The sequence below is a fragment of the Amyelois transitella genome, chromosome Z (genome assembly GCF_032362555.1).
Source record: "Amyelois transitella isolate CPQ chromosome Z, ilAmyTran1.1, whole genome shotgun sequence".
Lineage (NCBI taxonomy): Eukaryota > Metazoa > Arthropoda > Insecta > Lepidoptera > Pyralidae > Amyelois > Amyelois transitella.
In genome coordinates this window covers 5600490-5627582 of record NC_083535.1, presented here as the reverse complement: position 1 = coordinate 5627582, position 27093 = coordinate 5600490, and the positions used below count along the sequence as shown (strand labels likewise).

Sequence of the window (27093 nt, the reverse complement as noted above, 5' to 3'; positions counted from 1 at the left end):
TCGAAAATAACAGGTTTCTTTTTGCGACCGATCGCTTATTTGATTCCCATGCATTCACAATAGTTTTAACCCGTTGATGAATGAAATAACCCCAAAAATTTAATTCCAAATTAAATCTTCAGTTAATTCCGCAAACCAACATACGCGGTTTTTTATTGCTTTCTTCATTGGCTTTGGTTAATTTATTTATTTGTCGGGTTTGCTCTGGTGGGGATTATCCCGAGGGTGCACGTGGTCCGGCCTGGAAGAGGTCACGTGTCGAGGTCGCGTGGCGTTCTTGGCAGCCCACGGTCGGCGCACGCGCTACCTAAAGCGTCCGGAACATATTGACGCCTCCTCAAAAACCTTTTTCTGACTGCACTTAATTAATCCGTGTCGCGGAACATGCGATGCAAGTGATAAAATTGCCAAGTATTTTTATGCATGAAACACTGAGTGCTGTACACTAGCCGTAAAAACCAATTATTTTGCACGATTCTTTATTTAACTAGAGCCCTTGTTAAGTTTTGGTCATGTCTTCCTTGAGTTTTGTTCTTATACTCAAAGAAATGTTTCATACTTTAAGTTAATTTACTGACTCACACTATCAAGTTTTCTGAATAGAGACTTCAAAATTAGAACATTATTCTAAATTGAGGTGCGCACTGTATTAGTCCTCCAGTTGCAGATTTAATTTCGAAGAGGTCCAATCGCTTGCTAGCTGCCGAGTCACTGCTACACATTCATTAGATAACTTGCTACTGTTTGTTCCGGTGTCCCTAGAGATTAGCCCGGGAACGGGGATCGCTAATTAGGAGTAAGTTAGGTTAGTTTTTGATTATAAATTAGTCCACGAAGCCGCGAAGTGGCTACTATCTGACTCCGACCCTTTAGATAAAGAAACGTATATTTCTATTAATTTTGTTAAGTAAGACGTAAGTGCTTATTATCCTTAGTCGCATCTTACAACATCCATTGGAAAAACATAGGCTTTTCTTATTCTAAAGTTAGCATGTCAGCACATATGAATAGGTATGAGAGGTATAAACTCCTGTTACGTATAATATGATATCTGGTCTAGATCTGATAGCCTGGAAACTAAATATTCGAGTAGTCTTTTATAAACGCCCCTACCCGTATTCTGTCTGTTTGTTGTATTTAAGCATTTATTATACGCAATTATTAACAAGTCGTCTGCAGACCCTTATGTGACTGATACAGCGGTTCCCAATCTATTGTGCAATTGACAATGGTAATATTATGTGTATCCATAATAAATCCATAAGTGAGTCTAGAGAAGCCACAACCGGGACTAACGACAGGCAGACCCTGGTGAAATATAGTGATAACATATTTTTAACCTCATATTAAAATAATTAAAATACCTATTTACCTTTTCACAATTCTAACATTAGTAATTATACTTAGTTCGAAGTACGTGATTTTGTATTTTTGTTTAACAAAATTATAAATATGTACAACAACAGAAGATTTTATTAAATCTTTTACTAAATGAAAGTTTGAGAGCAACGCGCCGTTCGACCCCATTTATCTTTAGAGTACTCAGAACAAGGAGGGTTAACCGCCGTCGCTTGTCATCGCAGCCCTAACGATGCGCCTGCGCCTGCGGTCCCGACCGGGGTCCTATGGGAACAACACACAAATTACCCCAAACTAATTGTCTAATATGTTCACGCCATTTAACTAAACAGATTGAACGCTTCGAGTGGTTTCACATCCTTGTTTCAATTGTATAAATATTTTCGTATACTCACAGTGTTGTTTTTGTTTATTATTTCTTATTTTATTATGATTAAATAAAAACTATGTAAACTATATTTAAGTCCACTTGAAATATATTGGCTCGAGGGATCATTTCATCACAAGCCCATCCAGACAAACGTAGCCTATCCGTCTTTTCGAGACTTTGTGATAAGTTAGTGTGTGATAGTTAGGAGATAAAAACATATGTTTGTGATATATGTTTGTAATAACACGACAGAGAACCTGTAGGAGTCAAGAACGGTAAAAGGCGCAAAAGGGGAAGCAGTGCACTTTTTACGAGTTGTTTAATCTTAATTTAGAGTCTGGCGGTCGACTTCATGTATACTACAATGGCACCCTCAATTTCCAGCAAGTATGTTTACCGCATCCTAAACTTGAAACCTCCAATTATTTTTCTATTTAAGTAAGTTGCATAGAGGGTCCAGCGGTGCACTAAGAAAGGATTTCCCGAAATTACGCCGGAATGGAAATCAAGTGAAAATATAAAAGTAAGTTTGTTTAAACTTGTTTGTTGTTGTAAAAGAACAGATAGGATGATGCAGCAGTCGGAATAAAACACAGATATGAATAACAATGGTTTTATCAACAGCTAAGTCTGTTTCTGCAGATGTTTCTCTGGCAGTCTGATCTCTTCGACTGGTAACTCCTCGGTGCTGGACTTGATCTCGACGTACCGGTACCGGAAAGCCAGGGCCGCGAAGATCAGCATGTCTACCAACATCAGCCCCGCAAACAAGAAGAACTCTTTCCACTGAATAGAAAAATATTCATTTATAAACTCAATTGATTAATAAATTGCATCTAGCATAACGCATAATTTCTGCTCTTACTTTTCATTTATTAACGAGTATGTGTTGCAGTCTAAAGTCGCTCCTGGATATAGGTTAAATCGCCAGGTATGATGCAACAAGGCTAAACACGAACAGGATAATAACATTTTTAGACTGCTAGATTTTGATATGCTCCATCATATATTTTGGCTTTCCCCACGCAGAACAGAATAGAGAATTAATAAAGGTTTTGTTAAAAAAGTTTACATTTTAAAATTAACAAATAGAGGTATAATTTAAAAAAATGAATTAAATTTTACTGATAATCTGATAAAATTTTGCCAATGTTATAAAGCGCATTAATATATTCCTGCTGAAACTAAGTTGCTTAAGAACTGTTTGCTGCCAGTTTCACGGAACAGGCATTCAGTCCATATACGTTATGGAAACCATGGTGCGATTCTATTTAAATCAGCGCCATCTATTGGAGGCGGGGGAACTGCATTGCCCTCTTCTACTACCCTCCGAGTTCAGCGGGTGGCCGGTGAGGTGGCCGGTGGGGTGGCGGACTTGAAGCTAGTGTAATAGCGCACAAGTCAAATAAAATCTCGTATATTTTTATATATTATAAAAAATAAATGTGTAAATATTATTTTTTTATTATATACGAATTTAAAATTCCGTCGGTTCTACGTCACAATGAAGCTTCTAGCAGAGTAATATACCGATTTCTATGAAAAGGATAAAGAAAATTGGGATTTAAGATTTATTGAAACAGATTGAATTGTTGGAGACGGTGATTTAGACAAAATAGGCTGCTAAAGGAGAAATATAAGTAAGAAGAGAATCTATCTATTTATCCAACAATGCCTACAATGGGACTAAATTAAAAAACACTGACAACTCCTAGTGTATTAAAAATAAGGAGAGTTGTGTTAAACTGTCAAGTTAAAATTAAAATCCACTGTATCAATTAAAATTTCGACACAAGCATATAACCGACCTGAGCGTCCAAGAAATTTCCTTCCACTATGAGCACCACGATCAGATTCCCCACTGCCACTGTCAGCAGCCACACTGACTGCAGCACTGACTTCATGCTGGCGGGCGCTTGGGTGAAGGAGAACTCTAGTCCGGTCACCGAGAACATCACCTCCCCCATGGTCATAACCACGTACTGAGGAATCAGCCACAGGATGTGTACGGTGTTCGCGGGCGTGATCATCACCGCGTTCGCCGACTGGAATGCAGGGTTAGTTGAAGTACACCATAAATTAAGATAAATACAGTGTGACGTGTAGTTCCCGACTCTTACAAATCCATCTCTTTCATTTAGATGTCGCAAAACTGCGCTCTAACCATGATCCAACATGGATTAGGTTCCACTGCAGATTGTGGAGGTCAAACGGGAAAAGCTTCGTGTAAAAACCTGACTTACCCAAACCTGGATTTTGGCAAAAAGGGGCACCCCGGCTTTTTTCCAGTGAGGTGAGGATTCCAAGAGAAAAAATAACTTACAGCACGGGACCATAATGTTGGAGTCAAGTCGTGTCGTTCTCACAATGTTTGTTAGTCGCGCTTGTAAAATGACATTTCCTAAATATGTACAGTCAGCTGCATAGCTATCGGATGGTATTGATCAACAGTCAGAATTTTATAATAACTACTAGCTATACATTGCATATACCAAAGGATGAACCTAATTCTTAGTTGTATTTTTAGTCAGTAGATGAACTTATAGTTTAAGATTTTAATTAAGCCAGAACTGAGATTCAAATAATTTTCACGGATTTATTGTCTCTTTAAAGAAACAAATTGAATGTGCCAAGATAAAAAAGAATACATTTAGTGCTAAAGAAAGCTGGTTCTTACATAATTTCCATTGCTGTCTTCGTACACATTGATTGTGTACACAGCACCGGATTGGAAGTTGAAGTCTTTTAATACTGTGACGCCATTGACGTTCACATTACTAACACCTTTCTCTATGCGGCTTTGCGCCCTGTCACCGCTCGTTGTTATTAATTTCGTTAAGTTCTTCTTCGTGTCAAACACACTAATCTGTACTATACTTCTTAAATTAGTTAAAAATCTGAAACAAAAAATTAAACACATAGTATTGTTAGTAGAGCGAGAAATACGAACTTTTAAATCCAAAACAATTTTAATTAAAAATGTAGTTTTTGGTTTAGTTAAACTTAGATTTACCTAGCAAGAAGAAAATGTGTGATGTTTTCGAGAATATTGTATATTTTCCTGACGTTGTTTACAAATGCTGCATTACAGCAAGTGCAAGTGAAAGTGAAGCAGGGCACTGTAATCGGCATCAGAATGAATACCGTTTTCGAGAATAAATTATATTACGCTTTCTACGGCGTGCCGTATGCTCAGCCTCCTGTTGGTGATCTAAGGTTCAAAGATCCCAAGCCGTTCAAAAAATGGGAAAGGCCACATGATGCTTCCATGGAATACCATGGGGCATGTGCCCAGGCACATATAGTGTATAAACAAGGTCTGTACGGATTTGAAAATTGTTTGAATCTGAATATATACACACCAAACCTCCTTAACAATCATAATAATAATAATCTGAAATCTGTAATAGTTTGGATTCATGGCTACGCCTTTACATCAAGTTTCAGCCACATTCATGGAGCTGACTTTTTAATGGAAAACGATGTCTTATTAGTAACTGTAACACATAGAATCGGAGTTTTTGGATTTTTGAAGGTAAATGAAACTGACTCTAATGCCAACATGGGTCTTAAGGATATAGTGCGGTCTTTACAATGGATAAGCAAAAATATTAAACAATTCGGCGGAGACAACAATCAAATTACTGTAATGGGGAGTGGATCAGCTGGTACCTTTCTTTCAATATTGCTGACAACAAAATTTAAAAAACTTTTCTCAAAAATGATATTGCAAAGTGGAGCTTTGTTTTCTCCAAGCCTCTTCCAAACAGACCCTAAGTTGGAGAAAGACAGATTACTAAAGGCTCTTAAAAAAATTACCCTTGATGATTTAACTTCAGCTTCAACAAAAGATATTATCATGGCTTCGGAAAAGATTTACAACAGTAAGGAGCTTACTAATTTTCAAAGACCAATTATTCCATTTTTGCCTATAATAGAACAAAAGTCAAAATTTTCTGTTTTAATTAATAATCCACAGAAGAGCATGATGAGACATAGTGTTCCAATATTAATTGGCTTTAATAGCCAAGAAAGTATATCTGAAGCTATCCCATTCTTGCACAATTCTAGATATTTAAGTTCTTTTGAAGCATTTTTTAAGTTTATGGTGCCATTCACGGGTAAGTGTAGATATGACTATAACTCTAAGCAGTATGAAGAGATCTCAAATAAAATAAAAAGTAAATACTTCGATGGTCCTATAAACGAACATTCACTAAATACTTTTTTGAAATATGTGTCAGACTTAAAAATATATCCCATAATAAAATTTGTGAAAACGCAACTAAATAATGAAAATAATAATGTTTATGTGTATAAGTTTAATTATGCAGGAAATTTTAGTGCTACAAAGAGAACTTCACTGGCAGGTGGGAATTTAAGAGTTAAAGGGGCTGCCGCTGGTGACGAAATATGTTATGTATTGAAATGTGAGCCTCTGTGGGAGAATTACATTCGCATATCTAAAGATAACGCCAATAAAGATAGACAGTTGATCAGTGAAATGACAAAATTGTGGTCAAATTTTGCAAAAACGGGTAATCCTACACCTTTAACATCCACCGAAAATGTAAAGTGGCTACCTATGACTTCAGAAAGTGACAACTTATTGATGATAAGCAAAACCATTAAATTAGGTAATATGAAAACAGAACAGTATCAGTTTTCATTTTGGAATAAAATCTACGACGAGTATTATGCAGAAGAAAGATGTACAAAAAGTTTACGTGATGAGCTTTAAATGACGAAGATAGCCTTGAAATATAAAAAATAAATAAAACATGAACAGAATTTTCTTACATTAATCCAATTTACCCTCATTTAACAATTATATAGTTAAAAGTATAGCAAAATATTATGAATATCTCGTAAAATAGGCAAATTATAGGGTACATTTGTTTTTCGGCTGCTGCCCCAAGGGGCATCTGATTTCAAAGAGATCAAAGAGCGAGGCTTGGCAAGGGTTCGTATGTTAAATGTAATGTGGGTACTCTTATCGTCCTGATAACGGATATATTGAGATGTAAAAGCGAAACTTGTTAGTAAATATATGTCTTGTACAATAATACTCACCGTACACTAACACCATCGATGGCTTTATCGTTCTTATCAGTGAAGTTGTAAACGCCATCACGGTTGATAAAGAACGAATTGGCTGTTTCCTCTTCTAAGAAGAAGGATCCACTGTATGAGATATTGGCACAGTTGCTGTTAGAATCGCCTTGCATCGAGTATGGCAACTGTGTGAATTCTTCTGCTTTTATGTCTAACTGCTCATAGGCAGATAATGGTGTGATAACGTGTGTGTTGTTTGGCAAGTTTAACGTCACGTTGCAGTTGAATCCATTGTACACCCGGAGCTGTGCCAAACCAGCTGTTACTGGCGTTCCATATGTTGGCTAAAACATAATTTCATATTAAGGTATTTTATTTTTTAATAGCTAAGACCTCATTGGTACAGTTGATTTCTTCTTTAAAAAAACTAAGATGTATAATTTTATCTCATAAATTAAATCGAAGTGAATTTGAGATTCAAATAAAATTCAAATAAATTACGTACATACATATAATCACGTCAAAATTTCTTGTGGGGTAGACAGGTCCCGCAATCTAGAAAAGACTGATAGGCCACGTTCAGCTGTTTGGCTTAATGATAGAGTTGATATTCAAATAGTGACAGGTGCTAGCCCATCGCCTAAAAGAAGAATCCCAAGTTTCATTTTAATTGTACGGTAGAATATAATTTCTTTCGCAACAACAAAAAGTTCACCCAAAGATACTTTTGTAAATGGTGTTAATGTGAATACTAATAAAATAACTTACCAAAAGACTTAGCTCGACAATGCCAGAGATAATAAAAGCGCAGGCCGCTAATACTCCTCCCCATATCATTTTGTGCAGAGGTTTCCTGATCAGGCGGCACCATGTTAGGAATGGATAAATTGCCTAAAAGTTAATCATAGTTTATGATTTACATTGTCAAAAATTGTCCTTTGATAGCAAAAGATACTATTAAAGATTTATAAAAACTAAAATATAAAACTCACCACTTCGAAAAGAGGTATAAACACTAGAATAAGCAGCGGATTGAGCACTTGCATCTGGTCAGCCTTCAATTGCCAGCTGCCAATGTCCTGGTACATGCGGTCAGCCTGGAAGGTCCACCTGGATCCCTGATGGAAACAAACGTATTTTATTATTTATAAGCCAATTTCAGCTAGAATCAATGTGATTTGTCCCATATATAAATATTATCCGATAAGTCAATTATCCTACGTACATAGCTGATACGCTTTTTTATGTGGCCGCCTGTCCTTTGCGGATCTGCCGGCAATACGTTATGCGCATAGCTTTACTATTCTATTAGTTCACAAATGACCTGACAGATGCAGTCAGACAGATATTACTGTAATACATCAATTCACGTAAGTACAGTAGCACATAGCCTAATTACGTTTAATACGATTCAATACAAATAATTTACTATTATAGTGGTATATATGTATGCCTTAGGGTCATAGGATAATTTAATTTAAAATGTTTAATACGGATCACCTATTCCACCACCACCCATGTTTTACCAACATTCTAGTTATACGAGCCAAATTATATGAGGTGTACCATGCTCTCGGGTTTCCTTTCACACTTTTTTTGATTCGCTGCAAATCTGTTTAGTGACCCTTTAGTTCAGTATTACTCATCCCCTAATACATACTACTGATAATGATGATGATGGGTGGCTTGAAAGGGGGCTTCGCCCGTGGTACTTAAATAACCTAGGTATAAAATTCGCAGACAATAAAACTTTATAACGCAGAACGAATTTTATGACCATTTCAGTATTCCCGAAGATAAGCCCTTACAAACAAACAATCATAGTTACAAACTTATCTTTTCATGATATCCGTGTAGATTATTTTAAAATAGATGATCTGTCAAAAACACAGGTCACAATTCTAAGATTGTTGCCCAAAAACTCACTTGCTGGTCAAAGAGTGCCCAGAACACCGGCAATGGGATGAAGAGTACGAGGACCCTGAGTAGAGCCTTGACGTCCTCAATGAGACCCGTCTCGTACTTGTCATCGGCGTGGTCCAACCAGTGCTCCCGCTTTTCTTTGTCCCTACAGGACTTAACTACGGCATGCTACAGAAAAGAAATAGAAAAGAAATGTATATACCTAATTTCACATTGAATTATGGAATCAATTAAAAAACACGACAGAATTTCAATTTATTAGCATAATAATTTTGATTGATTCTGTGTATGGATAGTTATTTTTCCTTTTCCTTTTTTTTGCATTTGTTCTATGGTTAAATATAATCGCGATGTTTTATTAAGATGTAGGTATCTAATGAATGAATATCAAATTGGACACGTATAAATAAAAATATGTTAATAAATTAAAAGTCAACTTGTAAGTCGACCGTAAACTCGGCTTTATTTAAATTGATTTCCAATTTGGTTACGGAACACTAAAACTGGTGGTTGATATAAGTATTGTGAATATTAAAAAATACCAATACAAATAACTTAATTTTATAATAAATAGAAATGTACAAAACTAACTTACGCTAATGCAGGTTCCGACCCTCCCGATGACATTTCCCGCCGGGTTTTTGATAATGTACAGTTTTTTACCAGCTACGAAGAATACTGAAACAAATGAAAATTGTATCATCAAGTCAGAAGTAAAATTTTTAAAACTTAATAATTTTATTCTGTTTCTCATTTTGGCCTTAACTGATTGCTTAAAAATAATACCTGAAATTAACAGCTAATTTGTGTTACTGTTCTTAGCTTATGTTAGAAAACAACAGGTTGCGGGTTCGACATGTGTTCAAGTTATTTTTAAAAATTAATTTTCTAATAGTTGGTTGGTTTATATTTTGATTATTTATTATTTATCGTTATTTTATTAAATATCATTGACTTATTTCAATTTTTGTTATTTTGTGAGAAACGTGAATGTTCTTCAGTTTCTGTAAATAACTTCTTAGTTTCTTGCCCATATTATAGGTACCTACCTTTCCTTTTTCCTTTGTATTTAAAATGAAAACTGTCAAGATTATATTGCCAAATACTTTACGAGGTGTACCTTTGTATTATTGGCGTAAATAAATAAATTATCCTATAACACAAGTCTTGAATGTACTTTGGGGTTAGCTCAATCTGTGTTTGAAATTTATTTAGAAAAATATATAGCTCTTTTAGTTGTTACGTTCTTTTGAATAACCATTTGAAACCCTTTGTGGTATGTATTTTTTTTAGTATCCTCATTTAAGCACAAACATACTTACATATAGAAACAATCATAAGTATACCAGGAACACCAAACGCTAGTGAATAGCAATCATTTTCTCCGAAACAGTGGACATCCGCCCTAAGAATCGGTGTGAGGAATGTGGATATGAGACTCCCGGCGTTGATAGAGAAGTAGAAGAGAGAGAAGAAGTAGCCCAGGTACCGTTCTTGTTCGGGCAACTTGAATTGGTCCCCACCGAAGGCTGATACGCAAGGCTTGATACCGCCGGTACCGAAAGCAATGAGGAGTAACGCGAAGATTGTAAATTCTCTGAAAAATAAAGTACTTTTTATTGTCCTAAAATAACTTTTACATATATCTTGTTGTTTATCCTGTATGAACAAGACAAAGTCTAGAAAATATTCGAAGGCTGGCATCTAAACGAATATTTTCCAGTCAACTAAGTAGGCACCTATGCAGTCACAATATTGACAATTAAATATACCAAGACATTTTAAGTTCGTAGCCCTAAGTTTTCCTATAGAGACCGTGCCAGGCCGATAAAAGAAGAAAATCTTCGGCTGACATAATTATTTGATTCTGCTTAAATTTTATTTCACCAAGGCATAAAAATCGGAGAAAAACCATTGTATAAAGTATTCCGATTTCTATTCGTGAACCTGAACATGAAGGCATACCTTTATCTTCTCTTGCTTTTATTAACGTCAGAGTTAGACGATACATAAAACATAATGGCTTGTCAACGACGCGATCAATCAATAGGTTTTGTGAGTATGTTCTACTTAAATCAATATTTAAAATTTGTGTAAATAAATAAATACTCACAGCGGCGGCAAACTGACCGGCGGCATGGCCGTGAGTGAAATGAGGATAGTCCCTGCTGCGTACACTAGTGACAGATACAAGATGGTTCTGAAACAAAGCATTGTTCTCTTAGATAATCAAACTCATCTATGATCGAGCCGAGGTGCTGAATAAAAATAAAAAATGTGACCAAAGGTACCAAAAAAAATCAAATACTACAAAAGCGTGGTTATATGACCTTTGCTGGGTCATGTTAGTTTGATTCTATATTTTACAGCCTATTTGGCGCAATCGTCGGATTCTCGCCTATGAATCAAATGTTCCGGGTTCAATCATAATGGAAAAATAACTTTTTCCTGGGTCTTGGATGATTTTATAAAAAAGTATTTATTTAAAAAGTAATTAGTATCCTTGATTTAGTATTTAGCAACACAAGTCTTGAACTTACTTTCAGGCTAAGTCAATCTGTGTAATTTATTTGTTTATTCTAACCGATGCTCTTACGGCGAGGAAAAACAGCGCGATCCTGCACATTTTAGTTACTTTATGTGTAATGTTTACCACGATCCTGTAAAGTTTAGGTTCCCCTGCAAAGGTCATATAGGTGAAACGACGAAGCGACTCCTCGTGTAAAAATTTGACTTACCTAATTTAAGATTACGATGGAATATTTAGCTCTAAACGCCGCGTAGTAATATTAATATGCCTAGAGGCTAGCTCAATTTATGTCAATTAATTTGACATAAATGTGATACATATACAATAATTCTCGTATATAATGTATGTATATTTATGTATTGTATATCCATAGGAAAGAAAGACATCAACGCGTTAAATTGATGATATTAAAATAACGAATGCAATTTTTCAAGATATTATTACTAGACAAAAATCTCATAATCATGATAGTATCACAGTATATAAGATTTTAGACATAAATAAAAAAAATGCAGTTGCAAAAATTCTTCAAAAATCAGGTTAAAGAAATGGTTGCTTATATATTTTTAATACCCTTTTAGTTATAAAGTCAATAAATTTTAATGAAACATCAAAATCAAACAAGAATATAATAAAGATCATTTAATTTTTACTTATTTATTGTGCAGTAATAAAAATAAACAACAAATCTTAAATGCTTTATTTCCCGTTTGGCATGGCCGAGCAATCACCAAAATATCTGCATGGTAGAGACCTCTAAACTGGTTTTCCGACCAAAAACATTACCCAGTAATTACCTTTACTTACTGGAATTTGCCAGAAACAAAATGAGATCCCTGATTACGTATTTTGTGCAACGGGACGAAATTTTGGTTGAAACGCTTGGTTTAAGCCAGACTCGTAATATTATCTTGGAAAGTGTTTGGAAGTGAGCTTTGTTGAGAAATTGTAAATACGTAGGTACTTTAGCACAAAAAACATAATCCAATTTTTTTTTTTGTAGTCGGCTTTTTGCGGGTCACTATACAAGCTTTATGTCTTGAAAAAAGCTGCCAACAGCGCGTCGTTGTCGACATGGTTTCAGTGTTATAGTTTCTCACATTCTGTTTAATTACTTTACTCCATATCTTTCCCATGGATGTCGTAAAAGACGACTAAGGGATAGGCTTATAAACTTGGGATTCTTCTTTTGAGCGATGGGCTGGTAACCTTACACTATTTGAATCTCAATTCTATCTTAAAGCCTGAACGTGGCCTAACAGTCTTTTCAAAACTGTTGGCTCTGTCTACCCCGCAACGGATATAGACGTGATTATATGTATGTATAATATGTATGTACTTTGGTATTACTAATGGCAAAATTTTACCACCATCGACGCCGAATTGATTATACAATTATGAATAATACAGGACTATAGAAGTGAAAAATACTGGTGAATGTCACGTGCCATGTTGGAATATTGCATCTCAATCCTGAGCTTTATTTGTCAGCTTTTCAACTACGTGCGATTAATTAATAGTTTCAAGTACAACATGGCATTTCTATTGCCTTATATTATTCTGATTACTACAACATTGACAGCTTCCTCCTGATGTTTATCTCAGTAATGTCCTAATCTCTCTGGAGAGGAGCCAGGGGTGCGCCTTTTGACCATGACTCTACCTAGCCTTTGAGTATGACATCATCACTCTCTTGGCACAATTATTTTTAACATTCTTGACCTCCTATGCCTGAGTAGTTGAAGTAGATAACCTCATTCTCACCTAAATCTGCCAAGCCAGCCGTCGGCAATCATGGCGCCCACCAGTGGGAAGAAGTAGGCGAACATGGTGAACACGTGGTAGATGACTGTGGCCCCATTGTCCGAGTAACCCAGCTTGTCTCGGAGGTACAACGACAGGATCGCTGCGAATAAAACACTCTTTTAACACTGCACGCAAAGGTGAGACCCGGTTGCATCCTCGCCGCTCTGGAGAGTAGCTACAGGTGCGCCTATGACTACGACGTAATTTTACATGAACCGACTCCCGTCTGACATCCGCAACCTATTCAGAGGAACCTTTTGTGTACCTTTATATGGGTAACTAAATTATAGTTAAAATGGTTATTGTAGCCAAATTGATCCTATATACAAAAATTACTAAGTATCTGTCACCGGCGACCTTAATTCCGTGGGAATTTCCAGGAACAAAAGTAAACCTATGTTGTTCCAAATTTCATTAAAATCATTCCAAAGTTTTAAAACAAATTCGATTCAACAGATAGGCTACAATAAATAGTGAACTAGATTACGCTCGCGGCTTTACCTGCGTAAAAAGAAAAATTACTCCTAGATGGGTCTTGGTGCACCCCTAGACAAACTTCTTACAAATTTCAAGACCCCGTAGTTTGGCCTGTGCTTTGAATGTCAGTTAGTCAGTCAATCACACAGTAATGGAAGGGTAAAACCCTTGTAATTGACAAAAATAATTAATACAATATATTAATACAAATAAAAAGATTTAATACATAATATAATTCCAACTTGTTATAATGTAGTCGTAAATTATTCTTTCACCTTAACACATCACTAACAAAATCAAGTTTCTCAAATTGGGTCGTTAAAAGCTTAATCGGCAATCACCGTTGAAGCTGCCTCAATTTTCGCCCAGTAGGTAGATGAAATGTCGATCAGGTGTCGATGGGAAAATTGAGTGAAATATGTGTATTTTCCCCGTTCCGGAATAACCTGTTGTTTGGATTTCAAATCCACCCGTGATAACCGTTTGAATGTGAATATGCAAGTCTCAAATACGAATATCACGCCTGTAGCACTGGTGTGGTTTATTTGAAGCAATTTTTACTTCAATCACCGATTATTCACATCTTTTGCCTTCACTAGAAAACTCAATGCACTGAAGAAGATATTTGTCCTTTTTTTAACGTTCGATGTTATAAAAGCTATCTCATAATGGAAACTAATTTTACTTTGAAAATTATATCTAATAATTACTTATAGAAATATTAAAGAAAGCGTTCATCATTTTGAAAGTTATGCTAATTACTGAACGGAGCGCCGTTTAGAATCTTAGATTCTCTTTTATGTGCTGGTCTAAGCAACCCGCGTCTATCTCTGAATCTTATTTTTATTGTTTTATCATATCTGTCTAACCCGTATTGGATAAAGACGTGCTATGTGTAGTGTATATATGTACACAGGTGACTTAAACAGCTAGTGCAGACTATTGACACATTTACTTTAAGTTATTGATAACGAAATGGCGAAACATACTGGCGATAAAGTACTAACGTAAGTAGGTCGTTTTATGCCAACTTGTCTATATCTAATCACTATGAAAGTGTGAGTTCATGCATGCAGTTAGGTATTGCAACATTGCAATGGTCGATAGAAATTGATAAGCTCTTAATAATGGGTTATCCCATGCGACTACTGAGACAGACGTGGTAAGTCCAATTCTTGTCAGTTTTTGGTAACCGTTTGTTTAAATTTTCACCCAACTACGGCAGAAGAAGAAATATTTTTCTTTTAAATTTACATTAGATACTTACATTTGATGCTAAAATAGCAAGTTTTCCTGACACTTATATAGACAGAAAGCGTAAAGATACAATGACTATTTAATTCCAAATTTTGGAAGCCACGCAGAGAAAGTGGGTACCAACTAGTTCATAAAATATGATGGAGAAATAACATCTAAGTGCCGAATATTGATACAATTGGTTAAATGAAAGTAGTTCTCTTACTGTGATGCGATTAACTAGTGTTTTATGAAATTAATTTGCTTTGGTAACGGTACTTTATGCTTCTTCTTCATTATAGTGAGGGTTAATTACCTATCTGAATATAAGAATAATGGAGATGTGGATATTCTGCAGGTAACGGGATGGCAGAAGCTAAAGGTAGTTTTGAAATGCTTTAACTAAAATATGGCTTATTAAAAACCACTGAATGTACAACGATGATCCAATATCTGTAATGTTCCATTACAAGATTACGGAGATCAGACGGGTTGGTGGTGTCATTGGTAGGCCTGGTTAAAATGCGTGATGCGCAGACAGACACAAGTTCAAATCCAACCTCGGACATGTACCAATGACTTTATTCTAAGTTATGTACATTAGTTTGAATACTAACCAATGATCTTACGATGAGGGAAAACATCGTAAGGAAACCTGCACTGCACATTCAGGTAACTGAGTTTGTAACCAGGGATCGAATTCGGGTTAGGTTTACCTGCAAAGGTAGCGGAGGCCAGATGGGCGTACGTTACTTCGTATAAAAACCCGACTCACCCAATCTAGGATCATAGTCAAAGACATCCCCAGGCTCCTCTCCAGAGAGGTAAGGATGCAAAGCCTAAAGCCAGGAGGAAGAGGAGGAAGTCAGACGAGAGTCGCTTCGTTTCAAATACCCTGACTTACCTAATCAAGATCCATAGATGAATGTGGATGGTAAAATAAATTGTGTATGATTTGTTTACTTACTTCGCATTCCATAATATGAGAATCTCTCACAGAACTCATTTGTGACTATAAAACCGACTGCTTTTGGGTACGGGAGCTTCTGGAAAGGAAAAAAAAATCAATAAGTAGGTACCCACTACATAAAATAGGGGAAAACCATTCAACACTCTTAAAGCTAAGTTTTACACTCTATGAATATATTCTGTGGTAAACGATTCCAATAATCTGTATGGGATGACGATTCTTTTTAACGCTTTCCCTGCGGAGAACGTTTACATATACCACGATAAACACGTGAATGGTCAGAAAATTACACGAAGTGGCTTCCATGTGACCTCTATAATCGTGTTATTAGGTAAATTTTATTAACTTCTATATTAATGCCTTTGTTACAAAGGCATTCATATAGAAGTTGGTAAAATTTATCCACGTAAATCTTTATACTTACTAATTATTCTAAAGCATTCATGTATAAATCATAATGCAATTTAATATTTAAATTAATCAACACATGTGTGTGCAGTGCATTGAATTAAGATTAATATTAAAACAGTATTTCTAAAAATAGTGTTGCTTAAAACCAGGGATATACCTAACGAAGAGAATAGCCTGAGGTAGTATGAAAAACCAAACAACCAATAAACAAAAAAATAAAATCTTTTACACTGTATCAAGTGTGTACCTATATATTTAACTAGAGTGCGGTTTAAAAAGTAAATGCGTCCAACCATCATATCAGTTTATAGATGAAGTCACACCTTCTAATTTATTTGAGGTTATAATTCTACAACATTGATAGCAGTGTCTGTCACAGCGACAGAGAGTGGATCAATAAAAGCGCGCACGTGGTACAGTAAATCTTAAGATACCCTACACGGGCCTCTATGTCATGGGAATAGAGGCGAATTTGAAGAGAATTTAGGTGGATATGGTAGCATTTGCCCGGGACATTCACTCACTCCCTCTATCTCATCCTAGAGTGTTCTCAGTTGTACCCTCAGCGATTATGGTTCGGGACCTTGAGTCTTTTCTCTCCTCACTTTTTCCAGTCCCAAGGGTCTTAAGCAGCAGCATCCAGCAGGTTGGAACTGAATGTTTCAATTTAACTAAAATTTTATTATTTTATAAAATCTAGACCTGTCCATTCATTCATTGCCGGGATTTTATTAAAATCTCCTGTAGTTTTGAAATTTATTCGCCGGAACAAAAAACGGAACAATACTTTTTCTTTAAAATTTAAACAGTACTTACAATGAAAAATCAACAAGCGATTATATGTATATGGTCGTCATCATATGTTGTCATATCGCATTTTAAATAAATATAAGTACATATGTTTATGCAATACTTATGTTTATGCACGTAAGAACACTTAAAATTAGTTATCGTGCAATGGAATATTAATCAACTATTTTAATGTTAACAATTACAATAACCGCAAATCATTAGATATCACAAGACAGTTAGTAGTGCCTAACCTACATATATTGATAGATCACAAAATGACATTTTATTCATATAATAACGTCTATATCCCTTGTGAGGTAGACAGAGCCAGCAGTCTTTAAAGAGTGAAAAATTGAGATCCAAATAGAGACAGGTTGCTAGCCCATCGCCTAAGAGGAATACCAAATTTATAAGCCAAAGATTTTGTCTTTTTTTTTTTCAAACCTAAGCATAACAACTAATTATAATTAAACTGCACCGTGCCTACATTGTCGTTATTAATTTTAACCATAATTTATTTGCAGGTATCGTTAGTTATTCTACGGTAAAGGTGTCACTGTGATTATATAAGGACATCAGAATGGAGATATGCGAAACAAAACGTTTTTATATCAAGACAGATGTTTACGTAACTAAAGAAAGCAAATATTGCATAATACGTGACCTATACTCTCATTTTTACTTAGGTAACTGAATCATAGTATTTGTAGAAGTGCAATGAATGTACAAAAAGAAATTATCTCGACTAGGTTAGGTTTGATTGTAGATCCCCTAAAGCTAAATACACAGTCACATACTTACTCGTAGATGACGATTTATAAAGCAACACAAATTTAAAGTTACTTAAATTCGAAAGGTTTTTAAAACAATAGGACTAATGGCCTACTCCTTAAGTTCCTATTGATACAATTATAGTTATAATAATATCTATAAATAAATTCGCCAATCGAATAAAGACCTAATTTGGCATTGCAATTAAGAATGAAATTAATGGTGAAGCTAAAAAACTATGGTTTGAAAGATTTGGAAAGATTTTGTGAAGTTGCTTTGAAAATTGCTTCTTTTTCTTATCTGTGTGCGATAAAGGAATTCATTTTCCGTAAGATGTTTTGTATAGGATAATATAAGAAATTATCATAATTCTACAGAGCAATAGGTACCTACTAGCAAGATAAGCTGGATTTCAAGATTAATCTTCCGATACAGCGTTGAACATCTGAAAATCTTAAATTGTCAAGTGATGTAAACTTTAACCAGAGATAGTACGTTATCGAAATGTTTTTCTACGGTTTACAAACAAATATTTTGTTTTTCTTAAATTTGTAGTACTTAAATTTCTGCTTTTTAGGTCATGATAAGTATCTGCTTGACTGACATCGGTTTTGAAAATTTTCGTTCTGCTTCACAAATTAAAAAAAAACTCGTAAAGGGATGTTCAGATCATATCGTGGAAGTACTTTGAGATAATAACTATAGTCAATAAAATGGGTCACAAACGATCGGGTTAATTAGTGTTAACTAGTAGCGTATCAATTATTGGGCTAAATTTGTCCAGTCGATCTAAAACATATCCAAAAGTATGTAGCATACAGAATACATGCTACAGTTTGGCTTAAGTAGGCTTGGCTTATAGTTTTTAGATAGATAAAATGAAGTAGACACCAGCTATGGAGGAATTTCCTTAAAAAATGTGTCAAAAAGCAAAAACAAAAAAAAAGCAAAAAAAGAGATTTATCTTATAATTTTGATAATCTTTATGGATTCACTCTGAACGTTCATTAGTGTCATGCTCTTAACTGGATATGACCGGGAAGAAATCTTTGTCAAACGAAACCGCGTCAATTAACACAATTGGCCTCAGTAACTTTGTGGTAAGTGATCGTTAAATTGTTCGAACGTGCTATTATGTAACTATAGTAAGTATCCCAACCGTAGAAACCCTAATGAAGATTTCTGTGATCTCAACAAACATATTATAAACTCAAGAGCGATATTTACTGCATTTCAACTAATTTTTGTAATAATTGTAGTGCTGAGGAGACCATTAGTTGTGGTAGTTATGTTATCACCACATGTACCAATAATATCATGGAAACAGTTTTTTTTGATCAGCCACAGTGACATTTCGAACGAAGTCTATGAAGTAGTTTATGATATATGGAATAATTTCGATGAAAATACAATGGATCGAATCCCTGCGTGTGCGAATCGGATAACCTTGTTTTTATATTGCCTTTTTTAACAAAAAGGCTTTCGTTAAATTTTTAATTTTTGCTTGTACCTAATACTTACATTGAATGTAACTACTGGGTACTTTTTATCCCGGAAAATCCACTGTTTTATGTAATGTACGTTTAAATGTAATCGAGCGAAGCCGCGCGCAGAGTAAACAAAAATAATAAGTTAAGTACAAAATTATGAGTGCGCGATTTCAATTTTTCGCATCACGTTAGCTTAGCGCCCTCTAATACACAACAACACACACGCACAATTTTTCTCATGAAGTTGATTTTCTACCAACGTGTCCACGCTAGTATTCTTAAATGCTTACGTAATAAAATCATTATTCGATGCTGCATAAGGTGATTGACTCCCGTATGCTTACCCTGAGGTCGATCCATTGACATTCTGAATCAGAGGACAATGCTACGAGTAGTAACTGTATGTTAGACAATTGTATCGATTAATAACTTCCCACTCAACTCAATGGTCTTCGGGAGGGCGTAGACCTAAGCGACCTAGGGGAAGATCTCGAAGGCGGTAACCAAAGCACATTGGCGGTATTTGGAGTATAACAAACATCTGCCTCTAGAAGAAAAATAAAGAAGAGAAAAGAGTGGTAAGACTAAAAAAATCATACTTAATTTTCATGGAAATCTAAGAGTTCTCTGTATATACTAAAATTACAATAAGTTTAAATTGAATATGGTAAACATACTTTATTATTTAATTCATTATCATCATGTCTATTAATTTATGTCATTCATTCCCTTCTGGGTAAACGGATTCGGAAAATCTGATTTATGTACAACTTGAAGTGTAAGATCCCGATCATTGGAGATTTACGAATGTTTTTTGATTCGGTTGACCAACTAAACATATCTAACAACACTTTTTATTAGTTGCCAAGGCATTATCAGAACAACTGAAGATTTATATAGAATTATATATAGAATTAATAATCTGTAATTCTATGTCTAATTGGTACTTACTAACTTAACATAAATTATGCCTCATTTGATGTGCTGAAATTTAATTACCAAAAAAACAAACGAATTAAAATTTAAGAAAAAAAGAGGGAACACGAGGTATTCTTGCCGTAACAAAACAAGTTAGCCTAAGAAAATCCTTACAAGTCCTACTCATACATCCCACTGAAAATGGTGCGAAAACGTGACTGAAACTAATGAGAAATTGTTCGACGATATATTCTACTTTATTGTGCTATTGATTGCAATGAAAAATAAGGCATTGTTTGAAATAACAGGATGTTTTACGGTTTGAAGCATTAAAAAAATCTTATTTTAACTGTGGCACGTGTAAGATAGGGTAGTGCTCGGATAAGGTTACGAATTATTCAAGATTATGGCAGAAAGGGTTCAAAGGAGGATGAATGTGACATGCATAAGTAACTAATAGATATTTTTGACTTTGTTCTTACAATGTGTAAAAACCAGTAACACCTCACCAAGGCATGATCCTAGGCCGGGCTACCTAGCCCGGAAGGATGGACCTTATACAAAGAAGCTAATATGAAGACACACGAACTCTGAAAACCAGGGTGCAGCATCAAATGACCTCCAAATCAGTCAACAAGCAAGCGGCTTACGGAGGCCAGGAGGAAGACGGTTACATTCTCCTTGGAGTGAACGTGTTTTGCATACCAATGTAATGACATGTTGTTTGAAAGCGTAAAAAGTTTTTTTTTGAGAACACACATATCAGTAAAATAAACAATTTTTTAAAACAAAATAGGGATTTTGATTGAGTTTTCACCATCTTTCTGTCATTTGTCACGGAGGAGGAACCCGGGGTCAGCCAATGACCACGATCCAGAAGTGGTGAGAAAGGCAAGCTATACAATCAAAACATAATTAAAGTGGGTACCTTGTAAATCAATATGAATATTACAAAAAATTTAATGTGACACAAAGATTAGGCAAGCAGGAGTAACACATACCTGGAAATTGTCACAGGCGCGAAGCCCCGGGAGAAAGTTGTATTTAAGCGTAGATGAGTAGTAGATATTAGCGGAATAGAACTGGCTACTCACCACTCCCTCTATGGTTTGGAGATAAAATCAACAACTTTAGTGAATAAACCTTCTCAAAGGTGTGAAAGGTAAGGCAGTCCTGTTTACGAGTATCTTGGTATACTTCGCTTTCACAGTTTGTCAAGTATTAATATGATACCTTGCTTTACTCTTTACTTTTTGTGACTAAGAAGATACTCTAAGGCTGTTCTAGAGTTCTGTTACCAATATGGCGTCTGGAAAGCACTATGAGACAAGAAGTTGCCTTAATTATAAATCGAATCTAATGAGGCCGGATAGCTATTAAGGACGTAAGTTTTTATACACTAGCTTCTACTTACGGTATATATGGCAAAGGCAAATTTCAGCTAAGTACTTTCTGTATGTTGGAAGATTGACAGTCAGATAGTCATTCAGTATCGCAAGTTTTATATTGATTTCAATACCAAATTTGTTATCTCATTATTGCTACACCGACTTACTTTTAAGTTTATTGTTAAGTGTTTAACCTACATACCGTTTTGGTTAGTACATTACCTAATCTAATCTATTATGACAAAAAAATATAATTTACATTTCTCGTGTTGTTTTGAAACAACTGCGTAAATGTTTTTTGGATAGATAGATGTTAACGAAATATAAATAAACGTAAGCTAAATAAGCTTTTGCAATTTTATTGATTTATTAATTAAAGAAGCACAAATTACTACAGAATATTCACTGTGCTCACGATTTTAAATTATCCCGTAGTCCGGTGTAATACCGACATTTTTAACATAACTGTGGAAAAGAAAATACAGTTGCTTATTTATTTTATATTCAGATTGATATACGAGATGACATCACTCTCTCAGTACGAACTTTATAGGAGATGGCAAGTTGTCTAACTCATTGCAGTAAGATGTTACGGATGCTGTTTATGAAGGTAAGTTATGAGAAAAGTCAAGTTCAAACAGAAAATTGATGACTTCATAATATTTCACCTTTCGTTTTGCTTGAGTGGGTAGCCACTGTGTCAAGGCGAGAAGATTCAAGAAGGCGAGTCAAGGCAGCTCGGTCAGGTCCTAAAACCAGTTACACCTAGAATAATGTAATTAGATTGAATTAATCGTTTCATTTCGGAAGCCAATCTCTCTTACTAAGCTTGATACTGAAATAACAGAGAACTTAGAAGTTAACTTGTATGTACAGTCTGCCTCTGCAGACTATTTAAGACGAAGAGACTTGAGCACCCTACTATTATTTTAGTTTGTATGAAAGTATAGGACACTGTACCTTTGTAGGTAAGTAGCATTAGAATTTAATGTAGATTTAAATCATAAATACACATGACTGTTGCAATCGCACACCGATTGATTTGAACCATCACATATCAGTCCTAATATTTAAATTTTCCCAAAAACTTGTAAGCCGCGGAAAGTTAAATACTAATACTAACTTCTTATCTACTAGAATATTTTTAACATTTAAATTCACCTATCGTGGTTCTAGCTAAGGGTTCAAGGTTCAATGGAATCTAGCAATGACAAGGCTTAATAAATAAGTAGAACACTGATGGATAAAAAACGTAGATATTCAAGATCATTTACGATGTCACCTGTGACATCATCTCATGATAATAGAAACACGGTTTATCAAACAAAAAAAACAACCGCAGGTGTATTTACTAAATATGTTGAGCATTATTCTTCACATTATCATCCTTCCGGTGTTGTTCTCGGTCGCGTCTCCACCTCTCCGTAGGAGCCTGCGGTCGCTGGTCGTAGCCCGCCTTTGTCCATGATTCTGTGGTAATTCAGGTTTTATACACGAAGTCACTACCTTCGCAACCTTTGCAGAGGAGTCAAACATATGTATATTGGATCATGGTTACACATCCAGTAGCCCGAATATGATATATTTACTTTCGACGTATTTTTCCTCAGCGATTGGTTTCCTGATGTACAAGTTTTCATACTTTTTATTTGCATCGATAACTTATTATTTTTATATAAAAGATGGAGAATTATTTTCGTATATTTATGTTCCTACGGGGAGATCGAAAAATGGGTAAATAGAATTCCCCAATTTTACTTTTTCAAACTGCATAATTACAATAGGTTTATCGTTTATAAAGAAAAATGTATACATACTCAAGTATTTTTTGCACCTACCAATGCTCAAGCCATTTCATTCGAGAAATCGGTATCGTAATTACTACATACAAGAAACACGTTTGGAATGCAAGTAAAATCCGATAGATAATTTCCGCGAAGATCTTGCAACATCTAAATATTACGGTTAATTAATAATGAATGTACTTTAATTAACTTTCTATTATACGATAATTATTTTTAAATTTAAATTTTACTCGACTTTTGGTAGGTAAAGAAAGAATATCAGTGGCGAAAAGAAGTGGGTAATTTTCAAATAATAAGCCCAGCAAAAAAGAAGCCACTATTTGCCGACCATAACATCGATACTGTTTTATACATGTAATTAAGTTCTACCAACTTATATTAAAGAAACTGATTGACCGAATAACTCATCAACCCACAGCCCAAACGATTGGGTTTAGTAATGAGATTTGAATTTGGCTTATGCTAGGGAATGTAGGAATGCACAAAGAGATGATTTCCAGAAATTCACACAAAAACGGAAATTATCGGTTTCATTATTCTACAGTTATTATTAAAAATATATCTTACAATTAACTGTTGACAGCTTACCGCTCTGATAATCACAAAATTATGCCATTTCGCAATTAAACGTGCATTTGACTTTCAAGACACTTTCACGTATAATTAATAGATAAGAGATCCATTGACAATAAAAGATATTTTTGATATAAATTTAACTTGAAGTATTTATTTTCTAAAATCGTAAACTTAGATACAAAATGATTATTATAAGACGTAGGTACCTAGGTAATTACTAGCTGCTATATGTATTTAGGTCAGATGTAGTAGAAGTATCTTTTTATAAACTTTAACGAGTTTTACTACTTTAGAAAACACGAAATAGAAAATTAATTTTACAAATAGTATTACCTCATACGGGAAACACATTAAAAAAAGCGTAGGTATTGCTTGCTGGTACAAGTGTGGTTTGAGGCTTATGAAAATAGCTCGTTATAATTATTGTGTTGCAAAAATACCTGGATAATTAAGAATAACATAGGTATTATTTCATTCAATAACAAATATCTATTAATCGTCCATTGTTAGAAATATGATTTAATATCGAAAGACGTAACTACACATCAATACTCGTACTTAAGTAGTTTGGTTTATTATGCATACTCGTACTTGTGTGGTTTCCGGCACCAATATAAAAAGAATAGGGCCACTCCATCTCACATCCCGTGGATGTCGTAAATGGCGACTAAAGGATAGGCTTATAAACTTGGGATTCTTATTATAGGCGATGGATTAGCAACCTGTCACTATTTGAATCTCAATTCTATCATAAAGCCAAATAGCTGAACGTGGCCTGTCAGTCTCTTCAGGACTGTTGGCTCTATCTACCGCAAGGGATATAGACGTGACTATATGTATGTATTATGTAAGTATAACATACGGAACATTTAAATATTTTGAGTTTACAAAAAAATATTTTTATATACAAAAAAACACAGAGCATTTAAGAAGATTGCGCCCAGACGATGGTCCGTGCTCTGTGCATATTAAGATTGACTTATACGTCATAAAGAAAACACTCATATACAACGAATAAGAGGTTTTGATAAATTTCATGATAAGATAGGAACAAACCTGTTATCATATTTTTATATTATGTAATATGGGATAAGGAAGAATAGCCAGATGAACTCAAATCAAATTCTATAATATCAAGATAAATAACATTAATAATATGTACTTTTATATCCTGTAGGTGTGACTATTTTTTCAAGCAAAATCTTCTAAACGTATTTTGATAAATACTTATATCAGCTAGTACATTAAAATAACAATAAGGAGACTAAATTAAGTTATTAATAAGTAAATAAATGTATTGGAAAAGCCTAAACTAAATTTTAGATATAACGTAATTCGCAATTTCTAGAACCAACTTCATATGAAAACAAAATGAAAACCGATGAACTACAACTACACAACATAAATTTGCGAAATTAAGTTTATACATTGGTTTGTTCACGTTTTATATACTATACAACCATTTACGCGAAAATTAGATTGACAATTAACCGATGTTCTTACTGAGAGGAAAACATCTTAAGGAAACTGCGCTGAAAATGCAACTCTGTTCCAAGGTGGTTGAGGTTTTCTAGTAAGGTTATGGAAGTCAGACGGGAGTGGTTCCGTGTAAATCTGCATTATTCTTCACTCCAATATAGTGGGCACAACCTTTCCCCAGGCTTCAGAGAGATCATGATGATGAAGACGTAACCAGGACTCAAGGCAAAACAACGATAATAATCAATGATTAAAACACAGGAATCTATATATTCGGAATAACTCTCATACTGAAACCAATTGTATTGATGATAAAATCTCTATTATAACTGCTTCAACTGTCTTAAACAATAGCATATTTTGACAAACACATTACTTTATCCAGTTTTATTGTCTAAAGTTGTTTAAAGTAATACTCGTGTTATTAATCAACGCCTAATGAAAGAACCCATAAATATTAAAAAATAATATCTGTTTGCGACATAAAATAATGAATCAAAATTGGGACTGGAGGAACACACTCTAACATTAGGTCGATAACTTTAACAATATAAGTTTCCACTAAAACCAGCGTCATGATCATGCCATGACATAAAGCGTAGTGTACCTATTCGGTACCATAAAAGTTGGAATACGATTTTTATGTTATGTTTATTTTTATTTTATGCTCCTATAAAAAATAATTTCTTTCTTTCTTTCTTAACGCTTAGAAAGGTAATAATCATCTAAAGCCACGTTTAGATATTTGCTTTATAAATAGGTGATTTGTCAGTAAGAATTACTGAATTATATACCTACTGTTAGCGAACATAAAGATTAGCAATATCTGGGTATGAAAATGCTCCCATAGTAGACAATCAAGGCAAAGGCTTTAAATTTGGATTTAAGACAATTGGCTGGTTGAAATAGCAATGCTTTCTTCTCACTTTATCTCGTCCATATTATAAACCATAGTCTTAAACAATTGTAATTGTGACTAATGGCTCTTTCTACCCCATAATGGCGTGGTGTGTATGCAAAAAAGTAAGTTAAAGTTTAATTAAGTACTATACCTTATACGTTACACAATCGTGACAGTGATTTTTTTAAGAGTTATAAAACGATAATGACGGGAGTAAAAACATTTTATGATTTATTTGAACGGTTAAAGATAAAATAAATTATGTTAGTAATATATATTCAAGGCCAGAGTGACATCCATGGTCAGCAGCGAATAATTAAACTATTTAGCTGTTGCCCGCGACTTCGTATGGGTTTTAGTTTCATGAGTGTACTTAAATGTCTACCTATTAATTGGTTTCGATGATTTTTATATATCAACCAAAAATGCTCATCGTCATACTAAAGATTTGTATTTTGTATGTTTGTAGCGATTAAACTTTAAAACTACTGAACCAATTTCAATGAATTTCATACACAGGATTTTTTTTTCTGGAAATTCTCACGAATGCGAAGCGGAAATGCTTGTATTAACCCTAGATTACTAACCTTCGTCGATTCGACGACGCGTCACCAAAAAAATCGCGATAACTTTTGCGCGCGCGACCGTGCGGTTTTCTAATTCTAGCTAATCCCAGTCGACCCGTTGCCCTCGCGATGGACGGTAGTGTTCTGTGCGTAGGGGGGCTGTGCGCACCGTTCCAGCAACCATGGCTCGTCGCATCGACGAAGGTTAGTAGTAACGTAACTTTTTGTACTATTTAGTTAAGTTAAAATAACGTTCTTTTATCTTTTTTC

General features: G+C 34.8%; 1 protein-coding gene across 4 annotated transcripts in view; it reads right to left on the bottom strand.

Annotated features, from left to right (window-relative positions):
* Window positions 1-2328: 2328 nt before the first annotated feature.
* LOC106134014 (peptide transporter family 1) overlaps window positions 2329-27093 on the bottom strand; it is a 29696-nt gene continuing 4931 nt past the window's right edge. For 2 of the 4 annotated variants that reach the window (XM_013333958.2, XM_013333959.2), the window contains exons 2-13: window positions 15724-15802; window positions 13002-13143; window positions 10821-10907; window positions 10030-10304; window positions 9303-9385; window positions 8711-8875; window positions 7777-7902; window positions 7553-7675; window positions 6803-7128; window positions 4407-4626; window positions 3538-3774; window positions 2329-2515 (exon numbers count right to left, since the gene is read on the bottom strand). In XM_013333958.2, coding sequence (XP_013189412.1) covers window positions 2354-2515; window positions 3538-3774; window positions 4407-4626; window positions 6803-7128; window positions 7553-7675; window positions 7777-7902; window positions 8711-8875; window positions 9303-9385; window positions 10030-10304; window positions 10821-10907; window positions 13002-13143; window positions 15724-15802 — 2025 coding nt within the window. In that variant the 3' untranslated portion in view covers window positions 2329-2353. The remainder of the gene's footprint in view (window positions 2516-3537; window positions 3775-4406; window positions 4627-6802; window positions 7129-7552; window positions 7676-7776; window positions 7903-8710; window positions 8876-9302; window positions 9386-10029; window positions 10305-10820; window positions 10908-13001; window positions 13144-15723; window positions 15803-27093) is intronic. The other 2 variants (XM_060953553.1, XM_060953554.1) reach the window with 1 other exon arrangement.